The following is a 27,651-nucleotide window of genomic DNA, read 5'->3' on the forward strand; positions in this document are numbered from 1 at the left end:
TTGTGTAAAATCAAACTCCTAAACAAGACCATGAGCTCGGACTGAGCACAGGCTCCTGAAACGTGCTCTTGAAATCCATTTTGTTTTGTATTTGGAGTTTTCAGACTCTAAAAACTTGTCACCATGGTAACTGCTGCAATTCTGTTATAGATAAATGTGGTTAAAACCGTACATGTGCAATTAGCAGACGTGACATTCGTTGCAATGCTAACGACCACTTAGCAACTCGTCTAGTCCGGGAAGATTTGGAACACTGGAGCCTGTCCCTGCATTTTTTCTAGTAGCCGTTAGCATTAACCCACAAAAATAATAATAATAATCCAGAGGGTGTCGGCTGGTACTAAGGTCAGAGCCTCGTTAAAAGTAATTGCTAAATGTGTAAACCTTTTGACATTTTATTTTAGATCAAGCTAACGGCTAGCACACGTTCACTTGAGTTTTGTGAACTCTAGTGAACATCTAGTGACACTAAACCTCGTCTTTTACATGTGACTGTGAGGAGGACAGATAAATGATATAAACTTCATGAAATAAACATGTTCCTTACTTTGACGAGGGACTGGCTTCATTCGTCTGTGAGCGAGCATTTGATTCCACATACCTAGGTCAGTTATATCACATGTTTTTTTGTTTTTTTTGTAGTGTAATTTTTGACACTTGCCATTTGAACATTTTTAAATGAGAATGGGGTAAAAAAAATGTCCCATGCACTGACTGGAGCTGAGACAGTGGCTCTGTCCCCTACACCGATCACCTTCATCGACTCTTGAATCATTGATTTCTGAGGTTAAAGGTTATTCTTGTCTGCTCTGATCGTGGTAAAATTTGGCAAAGCCCTTCATCTTCAGCTCAGCAGCAGCAAACAGAACATCATTGAATGTGTCTCTGAAAGTGTAGAGATGTGTTTGACTGTCTGCAGTGACTCTGTAGAAGGACAGGACCCCGGACGTGTGGTCAAGATAAACGGCCAGTCGACCGGCGTGTGAGCAGTGGACAGAGACCGGGAATCTCTTGTTGTCGTGGAAACCGTAGCAGCCCCCTTCAGAGCAAACAAAACTCCAGGACGTCTGGTTTTGTCCCAGCCTAAACTCCTCCAGCCCTCTGCTCCAGTGTGTCACTCCGATGTTGAACGGTTCAGAGGCCTCGATCTCCCAGTAACAGCGACCGCTCAGCCCCTGTGCTCCTCGCACCAGCACCGAGTCTGGGCCGTCCTCAGAGCGGGACGCTGTCCTCTGCTCCTCTGAAAACTGCACCCCTGCACAGGCCTTGTCCCAGGTGAGGACACACAGATCTGTGGAGAACAGTAAAGTCACATATCTGATCTACGTGTGAAAGAAGGTTTCACACTGACACTAGTGAGGTCCACGTAAAAGCCTTTGCTCCGAGAGCGACGCTTGGGTCAGTGTGAAGACGACAGCTGCACCCTGGACTGTATTAAATGGTCACTCCGAGAGCACTTTAAGAAGGTGGTCTTGGAATTGGTTGAAACACTTGAAGCACAGCTCGTTGTTTGAAATGTTTGCCTAACAAGTAAAACTGGACCTTATCACTGACACTTCTCCTGCCTCTGCAGGTAGGACTTTGTCTGAGGGCCACTCCAAAAGTGCAACCAGGGCACATCGTCCTCATGGTGCATTTATCCAAAGAAAAGACCACTGCATAAAGCACCAAACAAGGGTCCATGTGGTTCTGTTTGTGTCAAGTCCAGAAGTTTGGAAATTAATTTGCCGGTCAGCTAATTATGTGTTAGTATGATAGATGTTCATGTAACCACCATAACAGCTTTATAGAGGTACTGTGTTGTGTGAATTAGTTCAGTACAGACATGACGACTTAAGAGACAAAAACACTGATAATAAGTCTCAATATGTCTAAGTTGACTTACATTTCTTCAGTCCTGGGATCATTCTGTGACTTCCACCATTAGATACACTGCAAACAAAACAACATTCACATTGTTAAACAGTCCCAGGTTCTCAGAGGTTGATGGGATATTTGTGAAACTTACTCAAACTGGAGGTGTTTAAACTGAGGGTCTCTCTTTAGTTCGGTCAGGGCTCTTCCTCCTGACTCCAGGTGGTTATAACTGAGGTCCAGCTCCTTCAGATGGGACGGGTTTGATTTTAGAGCCGAGACCAGAAAACCACAGCCTTTGTCTGTCACTAAGCAACCGGACAACCTGGACACAACCATCATGAGGAGATGCAGGTCTGGTGTGAATAGTAATAGTGCAGTTATATACTACCTGAGTATTGTGAGTCTGCAGGCTGGACTCCTCAGACCCTCACAGAGCAGCTCCACTCCAGAGTCCCCCAGATCACTGTTGGTCAGATCCAAAGCTCTCAAAGACGAGTGTGGAAACATCAGAGCTGAAGAGAGAGGCTTCAGTAAAGCCTCAGTCACTCTGCAGTCCGACAGGCTGCAGACACATCAACACTTATGAGGGTCACTGGAGGACGGTCAGGGATAATCAAGGCTCTTTTGACTTTTGTACTTACTTGGCCTTCCTGCAGCTCCTGACAGCCGGGATGAGCCTCTGTCGTCCTGCCTCTGACGTGTTGTAGCTCTTTAGCTCGAGTTCTTCCAGGACACTCTTTGAAACCAGCAGAGTGAAGGCCAGAGCAGAGCAGTGCAGAGGAGTCAGCTGCACCCGAGCTCTGTCCTCTGACTTTAAATACTCCTGGATCTCTTCACTGATCCTGGTGTCTCCCATCTCCACCATGGTTTGAAACAGGTTGATGCAGGCGTCTGGGGAGACGGTTTTGCGTCTAATGGTTTTGAGATGACTCAACATTTTTTTAACTGTGTCTTGACTTGACTCTAGAGGGAGCAGTAATCCAGGAATAAATCTGTGATTTGATTCAAGCACAAGACCAAAAAGGAAACGCTGGAAGAGGAACAAGTGACCACCGTTCCTCTCCAACACTTTGTCGACGGCCATCTTTAGAAGGTCAAACATTGGGGGTCTGGAGGAGAGCTCTGATGACTCTAGACCCATGAAGGTGCTCAGCTCTGGAGCCCAGGGTTCGTTGTTGGTAAAGCTGTCGTAAACATAAAGAGCAGCGAAGAACTCTTGTACGGTCAGATGCACAAAGAAATACACTTTCTGCTGCAAAAACAGATGCTCTTGTTGGAGAATGGAGTTGAAAAACCCAGATTTGACTGTGTCCTTTTTGGGGTTGAGTCCACACTGTTGTAAATCTTCTTCATAAAAGATCAGGCTGTTCTTTAGCAGGTGGATAAAGGCCAGTTTGCCGACTTTAAGGAGGAGCTCTCTTTTAGCTTTTAGAAGTTTGGTTCTCTCTTTCTCTGGGTTCTTGTCATATTTTCTGCTGCTGCGCTTGGTTTGAATAGACACAAATGCTGCCATCATCTCAGTGAGGGTCTGAGGAGCTCCAGTTTGCTCCTCTCCTCCAAAGACCTCCTCAAATAAAACAGAGGACATCCAGCAGAAGATGGGGATCTGGCACAACAAGTCCAGCGTCTGTGATGACTTCACGTGAGAAATCACCATGTCAGCGAGGTCTGGTTTGCTCTTGAACCTCTTCCTGAAATATTCTTCCTTTTGGAGGTTGTTGAAACCTTGAATCTCAGTGGCTGAGTGGATGAACTCTCCAGGGATCTGATGAGCAGCCGCCGGCCGAGAGGTGATCCAGAGATGGGCTTTAGGGAGCAGGTTTCCCTGGATCAGGTTGAACATGAGGCTGGACACAGAAGTGACCTCCTGGAGCGACGTGACTCTCTCTGTGTTTCTGAAGTCCAGGTCAAACCGGCTTTCATCAAAACCATCCAGGATCAGGATCACTTTAGTGCAGTCTAAGACCTGTGGGTCTATGCTGCTCAGAGCGGGGTGGAAGTCAGTCAGGAGCTGGAGCAGACTTGTGTCATTTTTGACCAGATTAAGCTCTCGGAAAGCCAGACAGAAAACAAAAGGAGTATCTTTTTTAGAAGCGCCCTCAGCCCAGTCCACAATGAACTTTTGGACACAAAAAGATTTTCCGATTCCGGCCACGCCGTTTGTCAGGATAGTTCTGGTCTTCACTGGTGAACTATGGAAAAGGTCACTGACTTGGACTTCTTCTTGAGAATCCTGTTCTTTCATCATCATGTGTTTGGAGTAGTGCTCTGGGACAACCTCTGTCTTGCCAACGTTGATGGACAGTGAAGTGTAGATGTGGTTCAGGGGAGTCCTCTCATCTCTGGTTCCTTCAGTCGTCATAGAAAACCTGTTGAGCATCTCCTTCTTCAGTTTCTCAGTTAAGTCAAAGAGTTTACTGTCCCCTGGAAATGTACAAAAAGATTAGTCAGTGTTTGCTGCAGTACCATGAGTAACCACTGGAGCCTGAGGTTAGATGTGGGACAGATGGGCCCAGGTGAGATCTACACTGGACTCACCTGTCAGTTTGTGGTCGGTGCCACACTGAGGGCAGTGGATCTGTGTGTCGTCCATTACACAGCGAGGACAGGCCACATGTGGACAGGTCAAATACAAAGGGTCTTCTTCAAAAGTCTCTTCACAAACGCAACAAACTGGACGCTGGGGTCTGCAGGAAACAGAAGATAATATTTATTCAAATACTGTGTTCACACACTGACAGCTCCAGAGTGTGATACACTCATTGACAGTTGTGGGTTAAAAGGCTCCATGGGCAGGTGAGTCATCGTCTATGTCCCTATAGTTAAACATGGAGCTGGAGACAGGACAGAATCCTCAGGGGGACTTTGCTGTGTAACTGTCAGACTGAAGAAGTGTTGACCTGGTTTATGGTTAATATGTAATTACCAGGCCTATCCACATGAAACACAAAACTTTAGTTCAGTTTAGTTTATTGTCCACATTAATGATCCACATTAAAAGTCAAACGTAAAATCTGTCAACTTCAGACAGATATAAGGCAGTGTCCAGCAGTAATCTGACCACAACTGAAGAAGTGTCTTGGACGAGCAGCTGAACGTCTTCACTCCTAAAACTTTTCGTCCAGTAACAGATTTTACATTTGTCTTTGACTATGGACCATGGACAGGAGAGACATGTCCCCCTGACCTTCACTCCACAGAGCTGACCCGAACATGAACCAGCTCAGAGTGAGTTCATTTATGTCACAATAGTATTTATTTATTTATTTGGCATCATCATCTGACAGACATAACCTGTAATAAATGACACAGTGTGGATTACCTTTTGGGCTCTGGTTGAAAGGTCATAGGCTCAAACATAGAACTATCACTCTTCACTGACAAAGGCCTGGGACCAGTCGACTCCATCTTCCCCAAACTAGAAAATACACATAGAAAGCATTTAAATAGGAGCATTTTTTCCAAATTTAATCTGACACTAATATTATAAACCCTCCCCTTTAATGTGCAAAGCACTGAAGCTGCTCTATGTCACTTTTGTTCTTGTCTTTACAAAAATGTTATAATCATGTCAGAAACATCACAAGTATTTCTCTCAGATCGTTCAGTCCTGGAGCATCTCAGGCCCTGAAATAATCCAGAGCATTTTCTCTGTCTATGAACCAGGATGTGCCTCATGTCTATAGTTTGAGAGGGAGTTTTGATGAGTTTAATTAGAGAAATATCACAAATCAAATAATAAAACTCTGATTACCTTTTGGGCTCTCGTTGAAAGGTCATAGGATGACCCATAGAATGATCACTCTTCAGTGACAAAGGCCTGGGACCAGTCGACTCCATCTTCCCCAAACTAGAAAATATAAAAGAGTATTGAGTACATTTAAATGTAAAGCTTTTATATTGTACAAACACAGATCACTGGGCAAATTTGAAGGCTCCAATGAACTGAAACACATGTTAGATGAAGTGATCTAGAGATACGGCAATAATCAAAATCAGTCAGTTCAGGGGTTTTTAATGGAGCGGTTGGTTTGGAGCAGACCCAATAATATATCAATATATTTGTTTTGAGGAGCAGAAATCAATTTGAAAATTATTGTTCTATATTTGTTCAGATTATCAAGATGTGTCAAAACATTGCTGTCTTCATTTTATTAATTTTATATATTTTATTTGTAAAAAGAATGTACCTTTTGTGAGTCATGTGAGCTCATGTTTTACCCCGGAAATTAAACAGAAAGAGAAGAAAGAATAATAGCTGCGAAAGTGTAAAGAGACGATCGATGTAAATGCAGAAAAGTGCAAAGAAAAGATGTTCAAACGCCACTTAACTACCTCTGGTGATCACGACGAACACGGGAAACATTATTTTGATCTGTATTTATGTCAAAGGTGTTTCATGTAAATTTTCCTCTGTGGTTTTAGTTTTCATGGTGTTGAACGTGTGAAAATGTGAAAGAGAATAAATATTAACACATGAACATCAGTCTGGAGTGAAGTCCTTTTGTATGAAGAAAATCAGGACAGATGCACGGAAGACTTTGGAGGAAGAAATGTGCATTTAATCACATTTTAATCACGAAAAATACAGATATTGCTCTAGTTAGTTACAAAATGTGTGTAATGTGGAAAAAAGGAAACCGTGGACAAATAAAAGACGACCTCATGTGTATAAAAGACGATCCATAGAGCCCATTTAGTTCTATTACTGGTTTAGTTCAGCTGTTGTTCTTATTTCTTGTTATTCCTTGTTGCACCAGTAGAGGGGGTGATGGTGCACGCCAATGCACCACGGACACTCACATGGTTATTTTACATGGTCGCACAAAGTTACGCGCATCGGCTCGGACTGACTTAATTATGCGTCCCTTAGATGTGAGTATTCTGTGTATTTTGTGATATTATGTTTAGAACTATACTGATTATTTGACCGTGTGTAGTTTTAGAGTTTTGAGTATACGCTCGCCTCGTGACTAGACTGGCACACACACGCACACAAGCGCACTCTTTCTCACACATACACGCCCACGGCCCAAGTGAGGACAATAAAGGAACGTTGTGCCCACACCTGCCTGTGGACTCCCTCGTTCTTCAGTCTCACCTGAACACACTTAATCACTGTCCTGACCCGACACAGTGATTTACTCGCCAGCGTCCGAGCCATTGTGGATCGTATGACGTCATTGTGGATCGGGCCGTGTGACTGTGTTGTGCTGTGTGTGTGTTTTGGACCAGAACAGACCGACCTGTTACGTTTCCTCTTCAGTTCAGCTTCATCCTGCTCTTCATCATCATCACGCTCCCTCTTCCTCAGGTCCCGATATAGATTAAACATGTTTACACCTGTGGCACAAATGTTTCAAAATGTCATTCCTGTTACAGTCAAGCAGAAGTTGGTCTTAACATTTATGGAGAATAATAACACACAATTATTTCAAATATGCAAAAAATAAAAAAAAAAATCCAATTCCAAAAACTTTATTTTTTCAAAGTTGAGTCACTTGATTATTAGAGAAGAGACCGAGACCCGACGAGACTGAACACAGTCTTTGGTACTGAACACAGTCCTTTCTCGCTCTTTTCATTGTTTTATCGTGATCCTAAACTTTAGTAAAGTTCCATATAGTGTTTTAAGGCGCCGCTTAGATGTGAACGTGTCAAAATAAACTTTACCCAGAGTTTTATTGTGAAAACACCCGCAGTGCGCACACTCAGACTGCGCAAAGGCCGCTGACTAGTCCAGTGTTTAGTGTTCAGGAAGTCCTCCTGGATTTGAGGAAAAGAATAAAAACTAAACAAAACTGACCCATTTATCGCACCCGTCCTGACCCAGGTGTGTCCCAGTGTTTCATTCAGGACATGTGGGCTCCAGAATAAAGACAAAAACCTCAGGACTGACTCTGAACAAACCAGGACAGAAAAGAACAAAAGTGACACGCCTCAGTCTGAAATAGTCCGTGTCAGCGCGTGTGTGTGGAGACAAGCAACAAACAACAACAACACACAACAAGTCTGTAAAGTGAGTTTGAGAGAGTACAGACCCTGTGCGCTCCTGTGTCTGTCGTGTTCGTGGTGACTCGTCTCGTGGTGATTCTACTTTCGTTTTTGAATTAGAAAAAAAAAAAAAAAGAAAGAAAAAAAAAAGAACAATATCTAAAATGAACAGCAGATGGCGCCATTTGACCTAAAAACCACACACAGTCTTTGAACCTGAACACAGCACGATTTTCACATGTGACAAGTTTAGTCATTGCTCCTGTAGTTTGTAAAATAGTGTCCAGCTCTGCCCTGATCACTGCGTTTTTATATTCTCTGGAGCCTTTAGTGGGTCTGGTTATGTTTATCATAGATCTGCCCTGGAAATTTGACTTCTGAATAAAAAAAAAGCAAAAAATAAAATAAATAAAATAAAATAAATAAACATAATGAACATTTATTATTTTATTTATTTATTACTTATTACTATTTTTTTTTCTCAACATATTTCAGGCTGTGAAAGGAAAAGAATCAGAGGAGAGTCAGGATTGATTTTTAACAACAATAAACGCACTTTAAATGACATCATCAAGTGAGCAGGTTCAAAATATAAGGTTTTCCACAAAATGTCTTTGACGTCACAGAATCAACACAGTTTTGGTTCTTCACATTTCTGTCTGAGGTTTGGTCCTGTTAAGTCAAAGTCTATCCCTGAAAGTCTAAAGGCTCTGGGCGTAAACACGGGTTTATGAACGCACAGGTAAATACCGTTTTGAATGTGAGGGAGAAAAGACAAACTAAAGTCATTTTCACATATGTCAGAGGACAAACTAAATCACAAAAGAAACTGGTTAAGTCCTGTTAGTCCTGGTTTAATTCTTGTCTAATCCCGGTCTAGTCCTGGTCTAGTCCTGGTCTAGTCCCGGTCTAGTCCCGGCTGGTTGGGAACGTAAACCTGCAGACAGAACATGAATCTTGTTACCTAAGAAACATGAAACTTTGTGAAACATGTATTTAGTGGATTAAATAGAGTCTCAAAACCACCATGACCAAAACCACCATCTCTAGCGCCCCCTCAAGATCTTTCTTTGAATAAAACATGTGTAAATATTCATAGATAGTAGCCAAAACTGTCGTGTAAAATATAGATTTCAGTGTCTGTGGCGCGTTTGCTGTGCACTCGCGCCCTCTCGTGGCGCAACAAGGAATAACAAGGAATAAGGAACAACAACTGAACCAAATCAGTGACAGAACAGAACTAAACGAGCCCTGGACAGTCTTTTACACAAGAGACAAGACAAAGCAGCAGAGGCAGCGCGCCCTGTGACCCCTGACCCCTAAAAACATGAATGGAGAGTGACCATTAGTCCCACAGTGCAATGGGACTTAACCCAACTCAGGAGGCTCAGCTGATGGGATCAGGTGAGTGCACAGTCCCGGGGTTGATGGCTGGAGTCGCTTTACACATCTCACTTTCTGGAGTTTGAAATGAGACGCAGGATGAGTCGCGTCGTCCTTGGCTCAATGCAAAACTACAACCAAACAGAGAGGACTCGTACTTCAGCCCTGTACACAATGGACCTGGGACAGTGAGGACAGCAGCGGGACAAGGGACAGATGTGTAAGAATTTGGACATTTTATGAATGAAGAGGTCCCACCTGTGACTGAAGATGAAGCACAGTGACGCACACTCAGATGGACATTATGCTCTGCCATCACAAAACTGCAGCTTCTTTCTGTCCCGAGTGTCCGCACAGAGACGGGTAAAGTGGCATTTCAATATTCTGCACCTTCAACATGGAATAATTCACAAAAAGTCTTGAAATTACAAGAACTAACTTCAATAGTTCAGTTTAAATCTATGTTGAAAGGTTTGGAAATTAAGTCTATGATTTGTAATTGCTTTTAAGAATCCATTTTGTGTTGAAATGTGTGTAATGTAACTGTAACTGTGCTGCTGTCTTGGCCAGGACCCCCTTGAAAAAGAGATTAGTGATCTCAATGGGACTTTCCTGGTTAAATAAAGGTTAAATAAAATAAAAATAAAAACTTGGCCCAAAGTGCAACGGCCAAAGGAGAAGCTGCATGAAACATGGACTTTAGTTTGGACAGGTTTGTGAATGGACAGGAGGAGTGGACATGAATCACCTGTCCACGTGCGCTGAAGTTCAGTTCTTAGACAAATGGTGATTTAGAAACTTGGATATTTTCATGAATGAAGTGTGTTTTTGTGTGTTTTAACCCTCTGGTGCACAGCGGTCACAGCTACTAAAACATAACTTTGTCTTTAATGCATTGGTTTATGTGGTGGAGCTGCACATCAGACTCTAGAGTGCTCTCTGCTGCCACACTCCATTGAGGTTAATTCAGTGGTCAGTTGGTGTAACTGCAAGTAAATGTCCTCTGGTTTTCTTATTCAGGCCTAAACATTGCTCCTAAACAGTGTTGACATTTCCCAAAAAAATGTTGAAATGTTTTTCAAAGCATAAAAAGAAACATGTGTTTGTATATTTACAATAGAACACAAGTTAATTCATTTTTACAGGCAGCTCACAATGTTGTTTCATGTCCTGAGAAGAGTAAAAACACTTCAGAAAAAAAAAAAAAATCTTGACCAAGGCTTTGATAATTCATGCATCAGAGGGTTAACCTCCTGAGACTGAAGCAGTTGCCAACCTTGTCATTAAAGATATACAGCCATTTAATATTGTGGAGGGTGAGGGCTTGAACTAGAAAAGTGTGTGTTCTGTGTATTTGTTGGATGTGTTGTGTTTAAACTGAAGTGTATTTGCATCTCTTTCAGGCCTTAAAGAAAATGGTGGATGAAAAACACAAAAAAGGAAAGTGGAAAAGTGTCAGCTGTGAGTCTGACATGTGGACCTCTGTCAACATGGATGCCTATTTGGCTATTACATGTCACTTTATTGACAGAGATGACAAAATGGGCTCAGTGTTGCTCGGAGTTGAGCACTTCCAACAGACTCAAGCGATGGCCAAGCAGATTGACGAGTGACAATTAAGGAGCAAAGTAAAATGCATTGTCACTGATGCTGCTGCTAATATGATTGTCTGTGTAAGAAACTGACAAATCAGGCGTTCATCATACATTGCACACACCCTTAATTTGCTTGTTAGAAAATCTTTTGAAGAAATAACTGACCTATCTGATATTCGCCTTAAAGCCAAAAAAATGCTCACCTTCTTCAGAAGCAGCACAACAGCCAAAGAAAAACTCGACCAAATGCAAATTCAAATGGACAGACGACCACTAAAGCTGCTCATCGAGGTAGAAACACACTGGAACAGCACATGTCTCATGTTAGAGCGGCTTTACAACCTGAGGGAGCCTGTGGCAGCAGCCCTGGCACCACTGAAAACGGATATTAGCTCGCTGTTGTGTCAGGAATTGGAGTCCATAGAGAACTGCCTGCCAGTCTTGTCTCCATTTTACCAAGTAACAGAGGAACTTTCAGAAGAAAAAAGGGTTTGTATCAAAGGTCATTTCTGTGCTTAAAATGTTGTATAGATAGATATAGATAGATGTAGATATAGATATATAGACTCTTCATCATCAGTCAGTTAATCAGTTAAGACAAGACTTGATATAACTTACAATAAATGTTTCTTTGAGAATCCAGGAAAAAAAACAAGAATCAATAAGCAAAAACTAGCAGCAAGCGAGTTGAATCGTGTTGAATATTGTTAAAAGAGGCCGTTTCATTTATAGTTTGCTTCCATCATGTGATCATATTCTGCATGTAAGTGTTGTTTTGAGTAGGCTTTCTCTACTCTCCCACATAGTATGTAGTGATCAAATGAGTAAAAGTTATTGTAGTAACTTCTGATTGATTCCATTTACTGCTGGATTGAATATTGTTCTGCTTATTGAGTCATGTTAGAACACACAATAAAATTCTATAGCCTACAACAATTCATGACGCTTCTCCAATGGCAGTAAAATGTTATAAATATATCACAGGACCTTAAGATTTGTTATACCGTATCTTAATTACATGATAAAGACACTATAGGCTACGTCATGATGACATACGCAGAACAGAAGATTGGGAAATCTATATATGTTTAAGTACTCAATGGAAAATGTACATAATCAACTCACATAATTATCTATAGGACGAAATTACATTAATAAGAAGGTACTTGACACTTCAGTTTGCTAAAACATGTGACCTGTGAATGTGAGGCCTCACTTTCGTGAAGATGACGCCATTGGTTCATTTACTGTGTCACACGAGCACACACACTTTATATTCTGCTGCTTTTTTAATTCACTTTCACTTTATTCTAACTTTCTGTGATGGAGTATAAGGGTCACTTAAAAATAAATTACGCGGGCGCTACAAGAATAAAGTCGTAGCATTTCAACATTAAAGTCGTTATTTTACGAGAACAAAGTCAAAGCCAGAAAAAGTCATAATATTATGAGAAAAAAGTTGTAATATTATGAGAATAAAGTCGTATTTTTATGAGAATATAGTCTGCTGTGCGTGAATGAGTGACCAATGTGTTGTGCATTATAGAGAATTTGGAGCACTTTGTTCAGATAAACTTTCAACTGGAGTTTACGCAGATGAAATACTGTGTCTTTTAATTCAATTCAATTCATTTATTTTTGTAATGCCCAAAATCACAACAACAGTTGTCTGAAGGGCGTTCATGTTTTGGTTGGTGGGGGAAACCGGAGTACCCGGAGGAAACCCATCCAGACACGAGGAGAAACATGAAAAACTCCACACAGAAAGGCCTGGGGGACCTGGGGATCGAACCAAACCTTCTGCTGTGAGGCATGAGCCACTCAGCCACCGAGATATACACACAAAAACAAAACAACAGGAAAAATCAGACCCACCATCACCACACTATCATCAGTATAAGTACTTTGAAGGGACACTGCAAGTATTTGAGTTTGTTTAGTCGGAGGAACCAAAGGAAGAAATTGAACAAAATGCTCCAAATTCTTCATAACGCACTGGTCACTCATTCACGCACAGCAGCCTATATTCTCATAAAATTACGTCTTTATTCTTGTAATACTATGACTTTATTCTCGTAAAATTACGTCTTTAATGTCAAAATGCAACTTTATTCTCGTAGCGCCTGCATAATTTATTTTATTTAACTGACCCTTATACTTTGTTGTAAACTTTCACTTGCTAAACTAAACACTTGCTTTTTTTTTTTTTTTTTTTTTGAATCTATAGAGCATTTTAGTTTTACTACCAAAATATGGCCGTGTAGCCTACGTATATTCTTGTATTAGTTTTTTTTTATGTGTACAATCCGTTCAACATTCTTTCAGCTCAAAAATTATATTTGTGTTATTTAAGCAAATTTCATGGATCATGCCACTGCTGAAGTGGTTCAGAGAGTGGATCAGATGAAAGTCTGTCTGTCTCTGTCTCTCTGTCTGTCTCTCTCTCTCTGTCTGTCTCTCTGTCTGTCTCTCTCTCTGTCTGTCTGTCTGGCTCTCTCTCTGTCTCTCTCTCTCTCTGATGTGTTTGTGTGTTTGATGTATCTTGTCACCTGTGAGCTGTGCTCCACTCAGAGCTCACTGCTCTTTTGAGAAATAAGGTTTGAGAGTCAAACAAGAGGCTGCACAGCTAAAATGGTATCGGCTCTTGGTATCGGCAGCCCATTGATGAGTATGATTACTGGCTACTGATACTGGTATTGGTATCTGTGCATCCCTGCTCAGTAACATGCACAATTACACAAAGTCTGCACAAATTTTGTATGCAACTCTGCATTCAAATAAATAATGTGACCCTAAAATCGTCTTATTTAATGTTCAGTCAAATGATCTGATGATTATAGATCTGATCTATGTCCAGGCTGTTTCTCTTATGCAACTCTTAACCTGGATCACTACTTTGCACTTCTTATATGATTTTGAAGTAAGTGTACCTTTGCTTAAGTACATCTTTTGGCTACTCTATCTTATTCTACATTTTATGACATAAAGAACTGATAAATGTAATCCCACTTTAGTCGACTGGAACACATTAAAATGCATCAGAAACCGAGATGTGCAGAATTTAAACATTTCTCTGGCAGAACCCCCTTCCTTATGTTTTTATACTCTTGCACTTGTGGCTGTTTCTGTTGTGAGCCTCTAGAATTTGATGATAATGTCTTAAATATGAATACATGGCACTGAAGTGACTAGGGTCCAAAAGGCAAAGTCAGCTCAGGACCCCCTAAAGGCTAAGGCCGGCCCTGAGCCTGTCCTACAAAATTATAAATATTTCAGAGTAATTAAGTAAAACATAGAAAATGCATAAAACTTATACAAAAATGAAATAAAAATATTAAATTCTGGTAAAAACGATGTACAAAAATAGTGTGAAATATGAGAGCGTGGCACTGGCTGATAGTGAGTTTCCTTCACTCTGATAAAATGGGGCTTTGTGGTTTGATTCTCGGAACAGCAGCTCTGAACTGCACACGCCTCAAAACATGTCAGATCTTAAACTGATGTCAACTGCAGACCACGTGCTCTCAATGTCCCCTGTATTCATATTTATGTCCAACTGAAGAAGACGACATCAACAACAACATCAACAGCAACAAGATCATCCCCAGAAAAACCACAGCACATTACATTACATTATATAAGCATCCCTTTCTCATTGCTCCCCCTTTTCCCACATGCATTTCCGGGGCTGTTTCTGTTTCTGTCATTGTTAATGAAATTAAACCACTGTTTCCTTTGAATATGTAAAACAAACATGATGCAAATTAAATGGAACCTGGCTCTTTCATCTTGATATGCGTACCTCTGTGCCTTAGATCTAGGGTTTAGTCCCCCAAACTATATTTGGGGTGGTGTTGTTGCAACACATATGTATTAGTACTAGCTCAAATTATTAACCCCTCAATTGCCACACCAACATGAAACCAGACTTTAACTGTAGAGCAGGTAACAGCAGATCTAGGATTAGACCAGGTTTAAACCAAAACCAGGACTGGAGCAGGTCTAAAGTATTTAAAAAACACCCTCTTTTTAATGTTTTTTTTTAAACTCTGACTGGAGTAATGAAATTGATCTATTTATGCGTGTAAATCGTACCATTTCCTGCTTAGTATGTGTTTTATTTTTTATATTTTTTGTAATTTGTAAAGCACTTTGGTCCATTTTCTGTTGTTTTAAATGTTCTACAGAAATTCACTGGCTTAGCTTGGCTAAAACAGGACTATCAGGTCTAAACCAGGACTAACCCTTGTCTAGAGGGGGTCTGATCAGGACTTAACCTTAAACAAGCCTCAGGTCTGAACGAGCACTGAAGCAGGACTAACCAGGACTACTCAGGTCTTAAATGTAAACATCATCTGGTTAGATTGATGTTTTTGTTTCTACACTCACATGTGTCTGGCCCTACCTCACAGTCGCAGGTTAAGACCAGACTCAAACTGTGAATCCTGGGAAATGTCCCGTCCAAACTTTAGTCCTCAGGCTCCTTGTTAATGAGTGGACTTCAGAGCACACGGAGCACACGGCCCTCGTACACGTTACATTTACTCCACAAAATTATATATGGGCCGCCTGTTGAAGACCCCTGTCATATCAGCTCCCTCTGAATAGATACAGGTCTACTCTAACTACAGGCCTACTTAAAACTACAGGCCTACTCTGACTCCTGCTCTGGTCCTGGTCTGGTCCTGGTCCTGGTCTGGTCTGATGGTCTGACGCTGTCACAGACTTGTGTGAATCTCACTTTGGGCATAGTTTGGGCGTCTTGTGAGTCTGGGCGTTGGTGGTTTATGATTTGGACCTTTACATATTTCATTTTTTTGGGTTTATTGCTCCCTGGACATGTCGTCTTGTTTTGTTTTTGTTGGTTTATTGTTCGTAGAGTGAATTAAAGGACTCGTATTATGTGTCTGATCTAAGTTAAATGTTTCTCCTCTCAAACAGAAAACACTCTGTTCCACCTTGTGATGTCATCATGTGGTGATATAGGAAGTGAACTACCACTTGATGACATCACAAGGTGGAACAGAGCATTTTGAGCTTTGAGGATGTAACAGACTAATAATAAAGTGCTACTCAAACATGTGTGAATGAAGCAAAACACAACTCCAGATCTGTTTTTGAGGAGGGAACATTATAACATGTCTCACAGCTCACATGGATCCATTTTGTTTATTTCTATTTTATTTTCTATTTATTTATTTGACTGGGACATTGCATCTTGATGAACAAACATGATTCAACATGAATGTAAACACACCAGATTATAGCCAAAGAGTCACAAAAGTTAAGTTAAAAATTGCACACGACATTACATTCACTGCACAGTTCCCATTATTGCACCTTACAAAATATTGCATATTCCAGTCATTACACAGTCCCCATCATTTCAGTCAGTTTGGCCCATTCAAGACAATTATATTCTGCACCCCCTTCATATTTTGCCATAACATGCAAATATGTCTCTATGGAACAGTTAAAACCACATTGTTATGATACTATATATAGTACTGTGTCATACAGGACGTTTCATCAGCTTCAGAATGAGTTTTATTTCCATTGTGAGTGAAAAAGTCACAGAACAAAGAACTTGCCCTGGACAGAGAGCGACATAGAGCAGTGAGAATAATAATAAATATAATGTTAATGAGAAAATGAAATGGTCCAAACGCAGAGACTGACGGTGGGACATCTGGACACAGACACACTGGACATCGCTCCTCACGGGTTTAGTTTAGTCACAGTTTTAAAATGTGAACATTCAAACACATATTTGGGTAAAAACAAAAAAAAAAACAAAAACCAAAAAAACCCATCAGATTATGGCAATATTTAGTTTTAGGAAGAAAACCACAAACGATGAACAGATAAGAATGTGTTAAAAAACAGGAAACTCTTAAACACGTCTCAGTGCTGGTCTAGTCCTGGTTCAGTCCTGGTTCAGTCCTGGTTTAGTCCTGGTTCAGTCCTGGTTCAGTCCTTGTTTAGTCCTGGTTCAGTCCTGGTTCAGAGTCCTGGTTCAGTCCTGGTTCAGTCCTGGTTCAGTCCTGGTTATGGCCCTTGGAGAACTGGTCCTGGTTTATTTCGTCTACACTTTGGGTAAGTGAGACTTTTTTGTCTGATTTATTTCGTAAAATATAAGAAGACTTTAACAGTGTCATAAAGTGAAAGATACGAGATATGAATGAAACGGAGCAGAAAGAGCCGTCTGATGTGATCTGCTCCTTCTCTACACTAAACTTGAACATGAACTTACTATAAAACATGATGTACTTATAATAAAACAAAGCGTTTCATTTCCATCACACTCTTTCTTTTCAAACACATATCTGGCTTTTTCTGTTTCATGTATTTGTTAAATCTCATTGTGGTGAATCATATTTTTTTCCAGATGATCCACGAATTAATTAATTTTCATTCAGGGGTCAGGGGTCAGGAGTTAGACTTTGTTCCATAAATTTGTTTTTTATCTGTTTGAATGGGTGTGTTTCTTTTTAGGCTGTAGTGACTTTTTCTAACTTTAACAAGTACTGGGTTAGATGGCTCTGGATAAATGTTAATGTAAAGCAGTGCTTCTCAATTATTTTTTATCATGCCCCCCCTATAAAGATGAATAAATGCCCCCCCGAAAAAATAAAAGAAATGAAATGATATAATGAAATTTAATTAAATATCAAATAAAAAAAAAGAATAAATTAAAATTAAATAAATATCAAAATAATACATTAAAATTAAATAAATATCAAATTAAAAGTAATTTAGCAATTTGGTACACCATCTTACATGATACTCGGTGCTGCTGCTTTAAGTGACATTTACAAAGTGGATGATTGTTGTTAATATTTGGCACGTTTACGCTGAAAAAACTCCAGCGTCTTATCAGCGTGACTGAGGTGTAATGAGGTGGCGCCTTAACTTATCTGGCTTCATACTGTCCACTGCCAACATTTTCAGACACAGAAGACACCGGTCTGTCCTCGTGTCCCACCGGAGTCACGGTGAAGCCCAGTGCTAAATACTCTTCATCAAACTCCTCCTCGTCTTATTTGTTGGGTGACTTTACCTCCGTCTATATCCGCCTTTCTTTTCATCCCTGTTAAAATGTTTTCCATAGTGTCTCTTTAGCAAAAGTGTTTCTTGTTCACTGCCCTGTGTCACGATCTGTTCGCTCTCTCCTGCTCTTTGCTGTGCGCGCTGCGTACAGTACTACAGTGTCATACGCAGGTGATGTCATGTGACCAACAGCCGCCATTTTGTGACGTGACTTTTGTGTGTGCAGGGCTCCTGGCAGAAGACAACAGCTCAGGTAAAGACACTCACACACCAGGATAACCACTCTGCCACAGTAACACAGGGAGAACATGCACACTCCACTCAGATCAGGAGTCTAACCCACAACCGAAGGTCAGAGGATCGAGTCCTGCTCAGACCAAGTTCTGTCGTTGTGTCCTTAGGCAAGACACTTCACCCACATTGCCTAGTATGAAAGTGGTGTGTGCGCCAGGGCTACAATAGTATCTGACCATCACCAAGTGTGGAAATAAATGAATAATGACTATAGTGTAGAGGCTTTGAGAGGCTTTGACAAGACTGTAAAGAGTATTACAAGTGTAAGACTGTCGTAACCAGCGTAACGTAGGGACCAAAGTTGCAGACTCGTAAAGGTTTAACAATGTCTTTATTCACAGTAATCGTGATCACAAAGGTAATAGTCCGTAGTATAGTTCATGATCTTAAAACAAGGCAAGAGTCCAAAAACCATGGAAGCTGGGGAGCGTGGGTGCGAAGTCGTGGACGTGAAGGGACCGAGGTGTACGGGGAGCTGAGCGAGACAGGATCCTACCAGTGTTGAGGTGTATGAGCAGGGGAGGTCCAGAGCTGGTTCCCGGCGGATTCCTGGAGGAAAAAGGGACAAGGTTCCGATAAGCCAGAGCAGACAGAAATTCAAAGCGGTGTAAAGCCAAGAGCATATTCACGTGAGTACGCGGACGTTCCGGCGCCGAGTGACTCGTCCAGACCCCTCTTATCCACGGCAGGTGGCGTTGATTGCGTTGATGGAAGACAGGTGCGCGCGGGAGGAGTCAGGATTCCGCCCAGCTCTGGAGACAGACAGGTGAGGGAGGAGGGAGACGAGGGCGCAGGGAGAGCAGGACAGGAATCGTGACAAAGACATTATTATTATTATTAACCTCCTGGTGAGAGGAGGACACAGGATAACCACTCTGCCACAAAACAGTATTTTTTGTTTTACTGCCACAGTAACAAAAGGAGGATATACTCAGGTAAAGGGGCGGGGCATCACTGCTCAGGTAAAGGGGCGGGGCTCACTCTGTCTCTTGTCTGTTCAGCGCCGCTCAGGCTGGTGGGAGGGGCCAGTCGCTGTGCTGGGACTGTGGAGGTGAGACACAGAGGAGAGTGGAGACGGATGGGGTCCGATATGTTCTATAGTTCTAGACGCTGGGTCCTGGAGGACACAGCTGCTGTGTGCAGAGACCTGGACTGTGGCTCTGCTGTTTATGGAGAAGAGAGAGATGATTTTCCATGGAGGCTAGTGTGGTGGGTCTCATCTGACTGTGTGAAGAAGAAGTCTGCAGTGAGAGACTGTGTCGATGGTTCATACTCCTCTGTCTGGGGTCTGGAGGTGAAGTGTTCAGGTAAAAGTCTGAGTTCACATTTGTATGTTTCTCAGATGTGTTTTTCTAGTTTCTCTAAGCCACAGACACACACACACGTTTTTTTTTTTTCTCGTCTCTCTCAGTCGCACACACACAGAGGGGACAGGGCCTCTGTGTGTGTCTCTGGACATGAGGAGGACAGTCCTGGTGGACACAGAGTGCCACAGAGACGAGTCCAAGTGTGTGAGTTTTGAAACTCTCCAAAAAGAGTCTGTGATCAGGGAAAATGGCAGCTAAACAGCCTTTGTGTGTTCAAGCTCGTTTTTCCCAGTTGGAGGTCAGAGCTTCAGAGTTTCTGTGATCACATAAAAGCAGCATGTGTCCTATTGGCTCAGAGCGGTGATGTCACAGCCCTGTGTGTGTCCTATTGGCTCAGAGCGGTGATGTCACACATGTGTGTCCACAGACTCGGTGCGTCTGGTCTCGGGGCCCAGTCTGTGCTCAGGATCAGTGCAGATCTGGGACCAGTCCTGGACCTGGGTCTGTGAAGGGGCCTTGGACCAGCAGGGGGCAGAGGTGCTGTGCAGGGAGCTGGGCTGTGGGGCTCCTTCTCTCCTCCAGGGGGCGCTCTCTCCTCTGAGGCAGACGTTCCACTGTGAGGGCCATGAGTCTGCTCTGATGGACTGTCCCCGCTCCGGCTCAGAGACCTGCTCCTCTGGAGCTGCTCTCAACCTCACCTGCTCAGGTAAAGGGGCGGGGCCTCAGTGCTGAGGTAAAGGGGCGGGGCCTAACTGCTCAGGTAAAGGGGCGGGGCCTCACTGCTCAGGTAAAGGGGCGGGGCCTCACTGCTCAGGTAAAGGGGCGGGGCCTCACTGCTCAGGTAAAGGGGGCAGGGCTCACTCGCCCCTTTACCTGAGCAAATTGTGTCTCAGTTCACCACAATACCCTTAGATGCACCATTCAAAGTGTCATAGGGCTGTCCCATTCCAATGCACCCGACGAATGCGCCTGACAAAATGTGCCCTGCATTTTCAGTGTTTCCACAGAGATCGGCCGTAACCGAACAAACGCACATTTCACGCACTGCTTTATCCCATCATGCACTGCACCTACGCAAAAAAGAGGAGTGCGTGACAATACATGCTCAAATGTGTATACTGGTTTACACGACCTACAACAGTTCAACATGAAACAAAAAAAAAAAAAGATAAGTACAGACTGTGTGTTTGATTGAAAGAAGAAGAAGAATACATTATTATCATTAGAAATTATTAAAGCTATAATAAGAATGATGGTATTAAAGTGGTTTAGCTACAGATCAACTTAAACCTGCCCAAACACCGACTCCTTAAACTAATCAGTACTTTGGTTTAAAGACGATGAATGTAAAAATTATATTGTTCCCTCTGTCTCTGTTTATTACATTTCCACAAGGTTAAGTTTGTGAAAATTATGAAGTAGCTACAATTGGGTAAAAAAAATCATCTCGAACATTATATATTTGCTGATTGATATTCAAAGGGAAAGATTAATTCCTTACTCCATTCAATCTAAACAGAAATAAATGGCTGCGATGACGACACCTTGACTTTTCTTCTTTTAAATAATAAATAATTAAAAATAACGTACATAACATACGCGCAGAGACAGTGGTGGAAGTACCGTCCGTGGTGTAGGCCTGTCTCATTTCAGCAAGATGGCGGCTACACTGAGGAGTACACATTTTCAGCCTGGTCCTTGAAACGATACTTTGATGATACTTCGAACGGTGCATTTGGCGAATTGAGACACGACCTCTGTCTGTTTTCTGTTCAGAGCCGCTCAGGCTGGTGGGAGGGGCCAGTCGCTGTGCTGGGACTGTGGAGGTGAAACACAGAGGAGAGTGGGGACGGGTGGAGCCCAATGGACTCCGGTTCATGGAGCACACAGCTGCTGTGTGCAGAGACCTGGACTGTGGCTCTGCTGTTTATGGAGAATGGAGAGATGATTTTCCAGAGAGTCCAGTGTGGAGAGTCTCATCTGACTGTGTGGAGAAGAAGTCTGCAGTGAGAGAATGTGTCTATGGTACATACTCTTACTTGGGTCTCGAGGTGACGTGTTCAGGTAAATGTCTGATCTCACATTTTTATTTTTCTCAGAGGTTTTTTTCTAGTCTCACTCCGCCACACAGACACAAACACACAGAAAGGGGGCGTGTCTTCAGACAGAGGGGGCAGAGTGTGTGTCTCTGGACATGAGGAGGACAGTCCTGGTGGACACAGAGTGCCACAGAGACGAGTCCAAGTGTGTGAGTTTTGAAACTCTCCAAAAAGAGTCTGTGATCAGGGACAAACGGCTAAAGTCTAAACCCAGAGAGACGCTAAAAACATGATTAAATCTGTTCAGGAGGATTAGCTCTGTCAGCAGCAAAGAGCCCAGTTTAGACTCAAGTCTGTCATGTTTACTCTGAAAAACTACAGAGAGATTCTCACGTGTTTAGGAACAAGTGAACTAGGACTGAACCAGGACTGAACCAGGACTAAACCAGGACTAAACCAGGACTGAACCAGGACTAAACCAGGACTGAACCAGGACTAAAGAGGAGGACTGCACCAAGTGTCAGAGCGGTGATGTCACAGCCCTGTGTGTGTCCTATTGGCTCAGAGCGGTGATGTCACACATGTGTGTCCACAGACTCGGTGCGTCTGGTCTCGGGGCCCAGTCTGTGCTCAGGATCAGTGCAGATCTGGGACCAGTCCTGGACCTGGGTCTGTGAAGGGGCCTTGGACCAGCAGGGGGCAGAGGTGCTGTGCAGGGAGCTGGGCTGTGGGGCTCCTTCTCTCCTCCAGGGGGCGCTCTCTCCTCTGAGGCAGACGTTCCACTGTGAGGGCCATGAGTCTGCTCTGATGGACTGTCCCCGCTCCGGCTCAGAGACCTGCTCCTCTGGAGCCGCTGTCAACCTCACCTGCTCAGGTAAAGGGACAGAGCCTCACTGCTCAGGTAAAGGGGCGGGGCCTCACTGCTCAGGTAAAGGGGTGGGGCTTCATTGCTCAGGTAAAGGGGTGGGGCTCACTCGCCCCTTTACCTGAGCGAATTTTGTCTCAATTCACCACAATGCCCTTAGATGCACTTTTCGAAGTGTGCGTCATAGGGCTGTCCTGTTCCAATGCACCCGACGAATGCGCCTGACAAAATGTGCCCTGCTTTTTCAGTGTTTCCACAGAGATCGGCTGTAACTGAACGAATGCACATTTCACGCTGTAACACGTGTTTTAGCAAAAAATGAATTTTGGGCTTAGAAGATCTGGTTTGCTCAGAGGAAAAGGAGACAGTGCTCAATGATGAGGACAACCACAGCAGGATGTGGTGCCCATATACTACATATTGTGACCAAACTATGAAAAACCCTACCCTAAGCCTTGCTGTCCCGTACGATCCAATCCAGCAGGTAGTAGAAGCGAAGACGTGAAAGGAACCTGGCCTGTGCAAGACATCCAGTTTCACTATTTGGCCTTTAAATATTATTGCAATAAATAAATAAAATAAATAATTCCAGATCTAGATGTACATCATAATATCATACAAATTCAACCAATAGTTAGCTAACATGTACATAAGTTGCCAGTGTCCACAGTTAAAACGGCAGTATGTGCCAAACACTAAATATAATATCAGCGTTAGCATTAGCTGCGGCTAGCGCTGCTTAGCATTAGCAACGGTTAGCATAATGACGACACTCACCAGTTCCGTTGATTAAGAGACACACAAGTTGTACACACAATGTAGTTACAATGGACACATCTGCAAGTTGAGGGGCACAAACTCAGACATAAAGGCAAATAAAAGCATGAACCAAAATGTGAGGGGTTATTGATCTACCTGCAGCCGTGCTCCACACTCACCCTCCACCCATCTCCCCACCGGTGCAAAACTGCCCTGTTTATTCACTACACACGAGGTCACACTTCCGCACTGGCAACCGTGAGGTATCCCAAGATTTTGGGCTGCTATAGTAACAAGGCTTACAGGCAGGATATTATTATTGTACGGAGAGTGTTAGATGTAGATAATTAATTTATTAATAAATTGGATTTCATAGGCTGGGTTACATCGCATTGCTTTATCCCATCATACACTGCGCCAACGCAAAAAAGAGAAGAAAATGGACAGCATTACGCAATACATGCTCAAATGTTTATACTGGTTTACCCGACCTACAACAGTGCAACATGAAACAAAAAAAGATAAGTACAGGCTGTATGTTTGATTGGAAGAAGAAGAAGAAGAAGAAGAAGAAGAAGAAGAAGAATACATTATTATCATTAGAAATTATTAAAGCTATAATAAGAATGATGTTAGAATGTTTGTTTCTGGTGTAAGCGTCAAAGACCAAGAAACTGAAACATAAAGTCAGACGAGTTTAATGAGTTCCACAGGTAAAGAGAACAATGAAGCAACGGACTCTACGAAAAGGACAGAAGAGAGTCCTGAGATGTGAATGTGACAGCTTTTACAGGGTCCCCCAATGTGTGTGTGTGTGTGTGTGAGTGGGTGTGAGAATGGTCCTTCTTCTAATCCGCACGGCGTCTTCATAAGGCCCACATTGGTCTGCACAACATCTTCATGAGTTCTGGTACATTCCATAGGTCTGTGCCCCCTGGTGGGGATGTGTCATTTACCTTAGATTTAGTAAATCAAGACACCAGTTTGATGTAGTGCTGCACTGCTAGAAAGTACCTGACAATAATAATATAAAATGAACTGACAGGGCATAGAAGGTGAACAGCGCCCTCTACTGGTATTAAAGTGGTTTAGCTACAGATCAACTTAAAGCTGCCCAAACACCGACTCCTTAAACTAATCAGTGTACTTTGGTTTAAAGACGATGAATGTAAAAATTATATTGTTCCCTCTGTCTCTGTTTATTACATTTCCACAAGGTTAAGTTTGTGAAAATTATGAAGTAGCTACAATTGGGTAAAAAAAATCATCTCGAACATTATATATTTGCTAATTGATATTCAAAGGGAAAGATTAATTCCTTACTCCATTCAATCTAAACAGAAATAAAAGGCTGCGATGACGACACCTTGACTTTTCTTCTTTTAAATAACAAATAATTAAAAATAACGTACATAACATACGCGCAGAGACAGCGGTGGAAGTACCGTCCGTGGTGTAGGCCTGTCTCATTTCAGCAAGATGGCGGCTACACTGAGGAGTACACATTTTCAGCCGGGTCCTTGAAACGATACTTCGATGATACTTCAAACGGTGCATTTGGCGAATTGAGACACGGCCTCTGTCTGTTTTCTGTTCAGAGCCGCTCAGGCTGGTGGGAGGGGCCAGTCGCTGTGCTGGGACTGTGGAGCTGAGACACAGAGGAGAGTGGAGACGGGTGCAGCCCAATGGACTCTGGGTCCTGGAGAACACAGCTGCTGTGTGCAGAGACCTGGACTGTGGCTCTGCTGTTTATGGAGAATGGAGAGATGATTTTCCACAGAGTCAAATTTGGAGGGTCTCACCTGACTGTGTGAAGAAGTCTGCAGTGAGAGAATGTGTCGATGGTTCATACTCCTCTTCCTGGGGTCTGGAGGTGAAGTGTTCAGGTAAAAGTCTGATCTAATATTTTTATGCTTCTCAAATGTTTTTATTTCTAGTCTCTCTCAGCCGTGCACCCACACACACATACACACAGAGGGCGGGGCCTCATACAGAGCGGGTGGGGCCTCTGTGTGTGTCTCTGGACATGAGGAGGACAGTCCTGGTGGACACAGAGTGCCACAGAGACGAGTCCAAGTGTGTGAGTTTTGAAACTCTCCAAAAAGAGTCTGTGATCAGGGAGAAACGGCTAAAGTCTAAACCCAGAGAGACGATAAAAACATGATTAAATCTGTTCAGGAGGATTAGCTCTGTCAGCAGCAAAGAGCCCAGTTTAGACTCAAGTCTGTCATGTTTACTCTGAAAAACTACAGAGAGATTCTCACGTGTTTAGGAACAAGTGAACTAGGACTGAACCAGGACTAAACCAGGACTGAACCAGGACTGAACCAGGACTGAACCAGGACTAAACCAGGACTGAACCAGGACTAAACCAGGACTAAACCAGGACTAAACCAGGACTAAAGAGGAGCACATCTCTCAGATGTGTCTCTCTCTGCTCCTCTCTGTGGCTGGAGTGTCATATTTCTGCTCTTTACTTAATCCTTGATAATAAACATTAAATGTGTCAGTGACAGTGACATGTGCAGGACCTTCACATGATTCTGCTCATTCACTGCACATATAGAAAAGCTGTATGTTTGTGATGGGAGGATGCTGGGAGTGGATGTGCAGTTTGGTTCTTGTTGGCAAATAGCTTCAAATGAAATGGTACGTAATCATGAAGTTGTATTACTGATGAGTTTGTTCATCTGAAAATAGAGCTGTTTTTGGCTTAAATGTTTTTCATTTCCAAAGTAAAAGCATCAGTGAAGCAGTCTCAGTTTGAATCCATGCTGTCCTCCCAAACAGACTCATGTCACTGTGACGCAAACTCAGCAACTCCACCAGACTTCAAATTCCAACTGAGTTTGTGTTCCCAGTCGGAGGTCGGAGCTTCAGAAACATCAGATTTCCTATTGGCTCAGAGCGGTGATGTCACAGCCCTGTGTGTGTCCTATTGGCTCAGAGCGGTGATGTCACAGCCCTGTGTGTGTCCTATTGGCTCAGAGCGGTGATGTCACAGCCCTGTGTGTGTCCTATTGGCTCAGAGCGGTGATGTCACACATGTGTGTCCACAGACTCGGTGCGTCTGGTCTCGGGGCCCAGTCTGTGCTCAGGATCAGTGCAGATCTGGGACCAGTCCTGGACCTGGGTCTGTGAAGGGGCCTTGGACCAGCAGGGGGCAGAGGTGCTGTGCAGGGAGCTGGGCTGTGGGGCTCCTTCTCTCCTCCAGGGGGCGCTCTCTCCTCTGAGGCAGACGTTCCACTGTGAGGGCCATGAGTCTGCTCTGATGGACTGTCCCCGCTCCGGCTCAGAGACCTGCTCCTCTGGAGCCGCTGTCAACCTCACCTGCTCAGGTAAAGGGGCGGGGCCTCACTGCTCAGGTAAAGGGGCGGGACCTCACTGCTCAGGTAAATTTGATCAGTCTGATTTGAAACCAAATCAGACTGATCAAATAGATAAACTCAGTGCCTGTGTGAAGGACATCAAAACCTGGATGACCTTGAATTACCTGCTCTTAAATCCTGAAAAAACAGAGGTCATTGTCGTTGGTCCCAAAGGTCAAAGAGATTCTCTGTCGGACCAGATAATCTCACTCGACAATGTGAGTATAGCTTCTAGCCATGCTGTAAAAAATCTTGGAGTCCTATTTGATCAAAATCTCTCATTCACAGCCCATATAAACCTAGCTTGTAAAACCGCATACTTTCACCTGCGAAATATAACTAAAATTAGAAATATTTGACCTAAAAACGATGCTGAAAAACTCATCCATGCATTTGTTACTTCCAGACTTGATTACTGTAATTCTCTGCTCGCCGCCTGCCCCAAAAGTACTATAAAGTACTATAAAGTACTATAAAGTACTATAAAGTACTATAAAGTACTATAAGGAGCCTCCAGTTGGTCCAAAATGCAGCGGCCAGAGTCCTAACAGGAACTAAAAGAAGAGACCACATCAGTCCTGTACTAAAATATCTGCACTGGCTTCCTGTCGAGCTTAGAATCAAATTCAAAGTCCTCCTCCTGACATACAAAGCCCTAAACGGTTTGGCCCCATCCTATCTGCAAGATGCTATTGTCCCGTACCAGCCAAACAGAGCACTCCGCTCTCAGAATGCAGGACTATTAGTGGTTCCTAGAGTGTCCAAAAGTACAGTGGGAGGGAGAGCATTCAGTTACCAAGCTCCTGTGCTATGGAATCAACTCCCTGCTGATGTTAAACAGGCCCCCACAGTCTCTGTATTTAAGACCAGGCTTAAAACCTTCCTCTTCGGTATAGACCAGGTTACATAGTGAGGGAGTTAGGGACAAACCCGGGATAAGACAGGCTGCAGTAGGAGTAACTAGCTGGGGGAAGTATGGCAACCTGAGCACTATCCTCTACTTTGCCCTATTTTCTCATCAGCAATGCTATTCACATGTTGTCCCCTGTCCCACTCCCCCTGTGGAGTGTAACTCTTTCAGATGCCCCGATGACAGCTGGACACTCTCCTCCTCCTCACCTGGTCTTCCTCCTCCTCGCC

General features: G+C 43.0%; 2 protein-coding genes across 2 annotated transcripts in view; one reads left to right on the forward strand and one right to left on the reverse strand.

Annotated features, from left to right (window-relative positions):
• Positions 1–220: 220 nt before the first annotated feature.
• Positions 221–7,940, reverse strand: LOC117385932 (NLR family CARD domain-containing protein 3-like). The gene is made up of 10 exons (XM_033983215.2): positions 7,899–7,940; positions 7,104–7,200; positions 5,612–5,707; positions 5,180–5,275; positions 4,396–4,544; positions 2,499–4,281; positions 2,246–2,419; positions 2,009–2,179; positions 1,886–1,932; positions 221–1,291 (listed from the first exon to the last, which is right to left on the reverse strand). The coding sequence occupies exons 2-10, from the start codon at positions 7,190–7,192 to the stop codon at positions 795–797; spliced, it is 3,102 nt and encodes a 1,033-aa protein (XP_033839106.2). The 5' UTR covers positions 7,193–7,200; positions 7,899–7,940; the 3' UTR covers positions 221–794.
• Positions 7,941–9,212: 1,272 nt separating this feature from the next.
• The window catches only part of LOC117385933 (deleted in malignant brain tumors 1 protein-like), a 434,825-nt gene continuing 416,386 nt past the window's right edge, over positions 9,213–27,651 (forward strand). The window contains exons 1-7 of the mRNA XM_055229215.1: positions 9,213–9,255; positions 19,325–19,480; positions 19,908–20,186; positions 21,257–21,531; positions 22,120–22,393; positions 24,742–25,029; positions 26,203–26,481. Of these exons, the coding sequence (XP_055085190.1) occupies positions 9,213–9,255; positions 19,325–19,480; positions 19,908–20,186; positions 21,257–21,531; positions 22,120–22,393; positions 24,742–25,029; positions 26,203–26,481 (1,594 nt within the window). The remainder of the gene's footprint in view (positions 9,256–19,324; positions 19,481–19,907; positions 20,187–21,256; positions 21,532–22,119; positions 22,394–24,741; positions 25,030–26,202; positions 26,482–27,651) is intronic.

Source organism: Periophthalmus magnuspinnatus, chromosome 18 (assembly GCF_009829125.3).
Source record: "Periophthalmus magnuspinnatus isolate fPerMag1 chromosome 18, fPerMag1.2.pri, whole genome shotgun sequence".
NCBI lineage: Eukaryota > Metazoa > Chordata > Actinopteri > Gobiiformes > Gobiidae > Periophthalmus > Periophthalmus magnuspinnatus.

Coding starts and splice junctions, on each gene's coding strand:
- LOC117385932 (XM_033983215.2), bottom strand. CDS start 7,192: ATGTTTAATCTATATCGGGACCTGAGGAAGAGGGAGCGTGATGATGAT. Junction 4,282..4,395: donor CACCGACCACAAACTGACAG/GTGAGTCCAGTG, acceptor GTACATTTCCAG/GGGACAGTAAACTCTTTGAC. Junction 1,933..2,008: donor TTTAAACACCTCCAGTTTGA/GTAAGTTTCACA, acceptor TTTTGTTTGCAG/TGTATCTAATGGTGGAAGTC.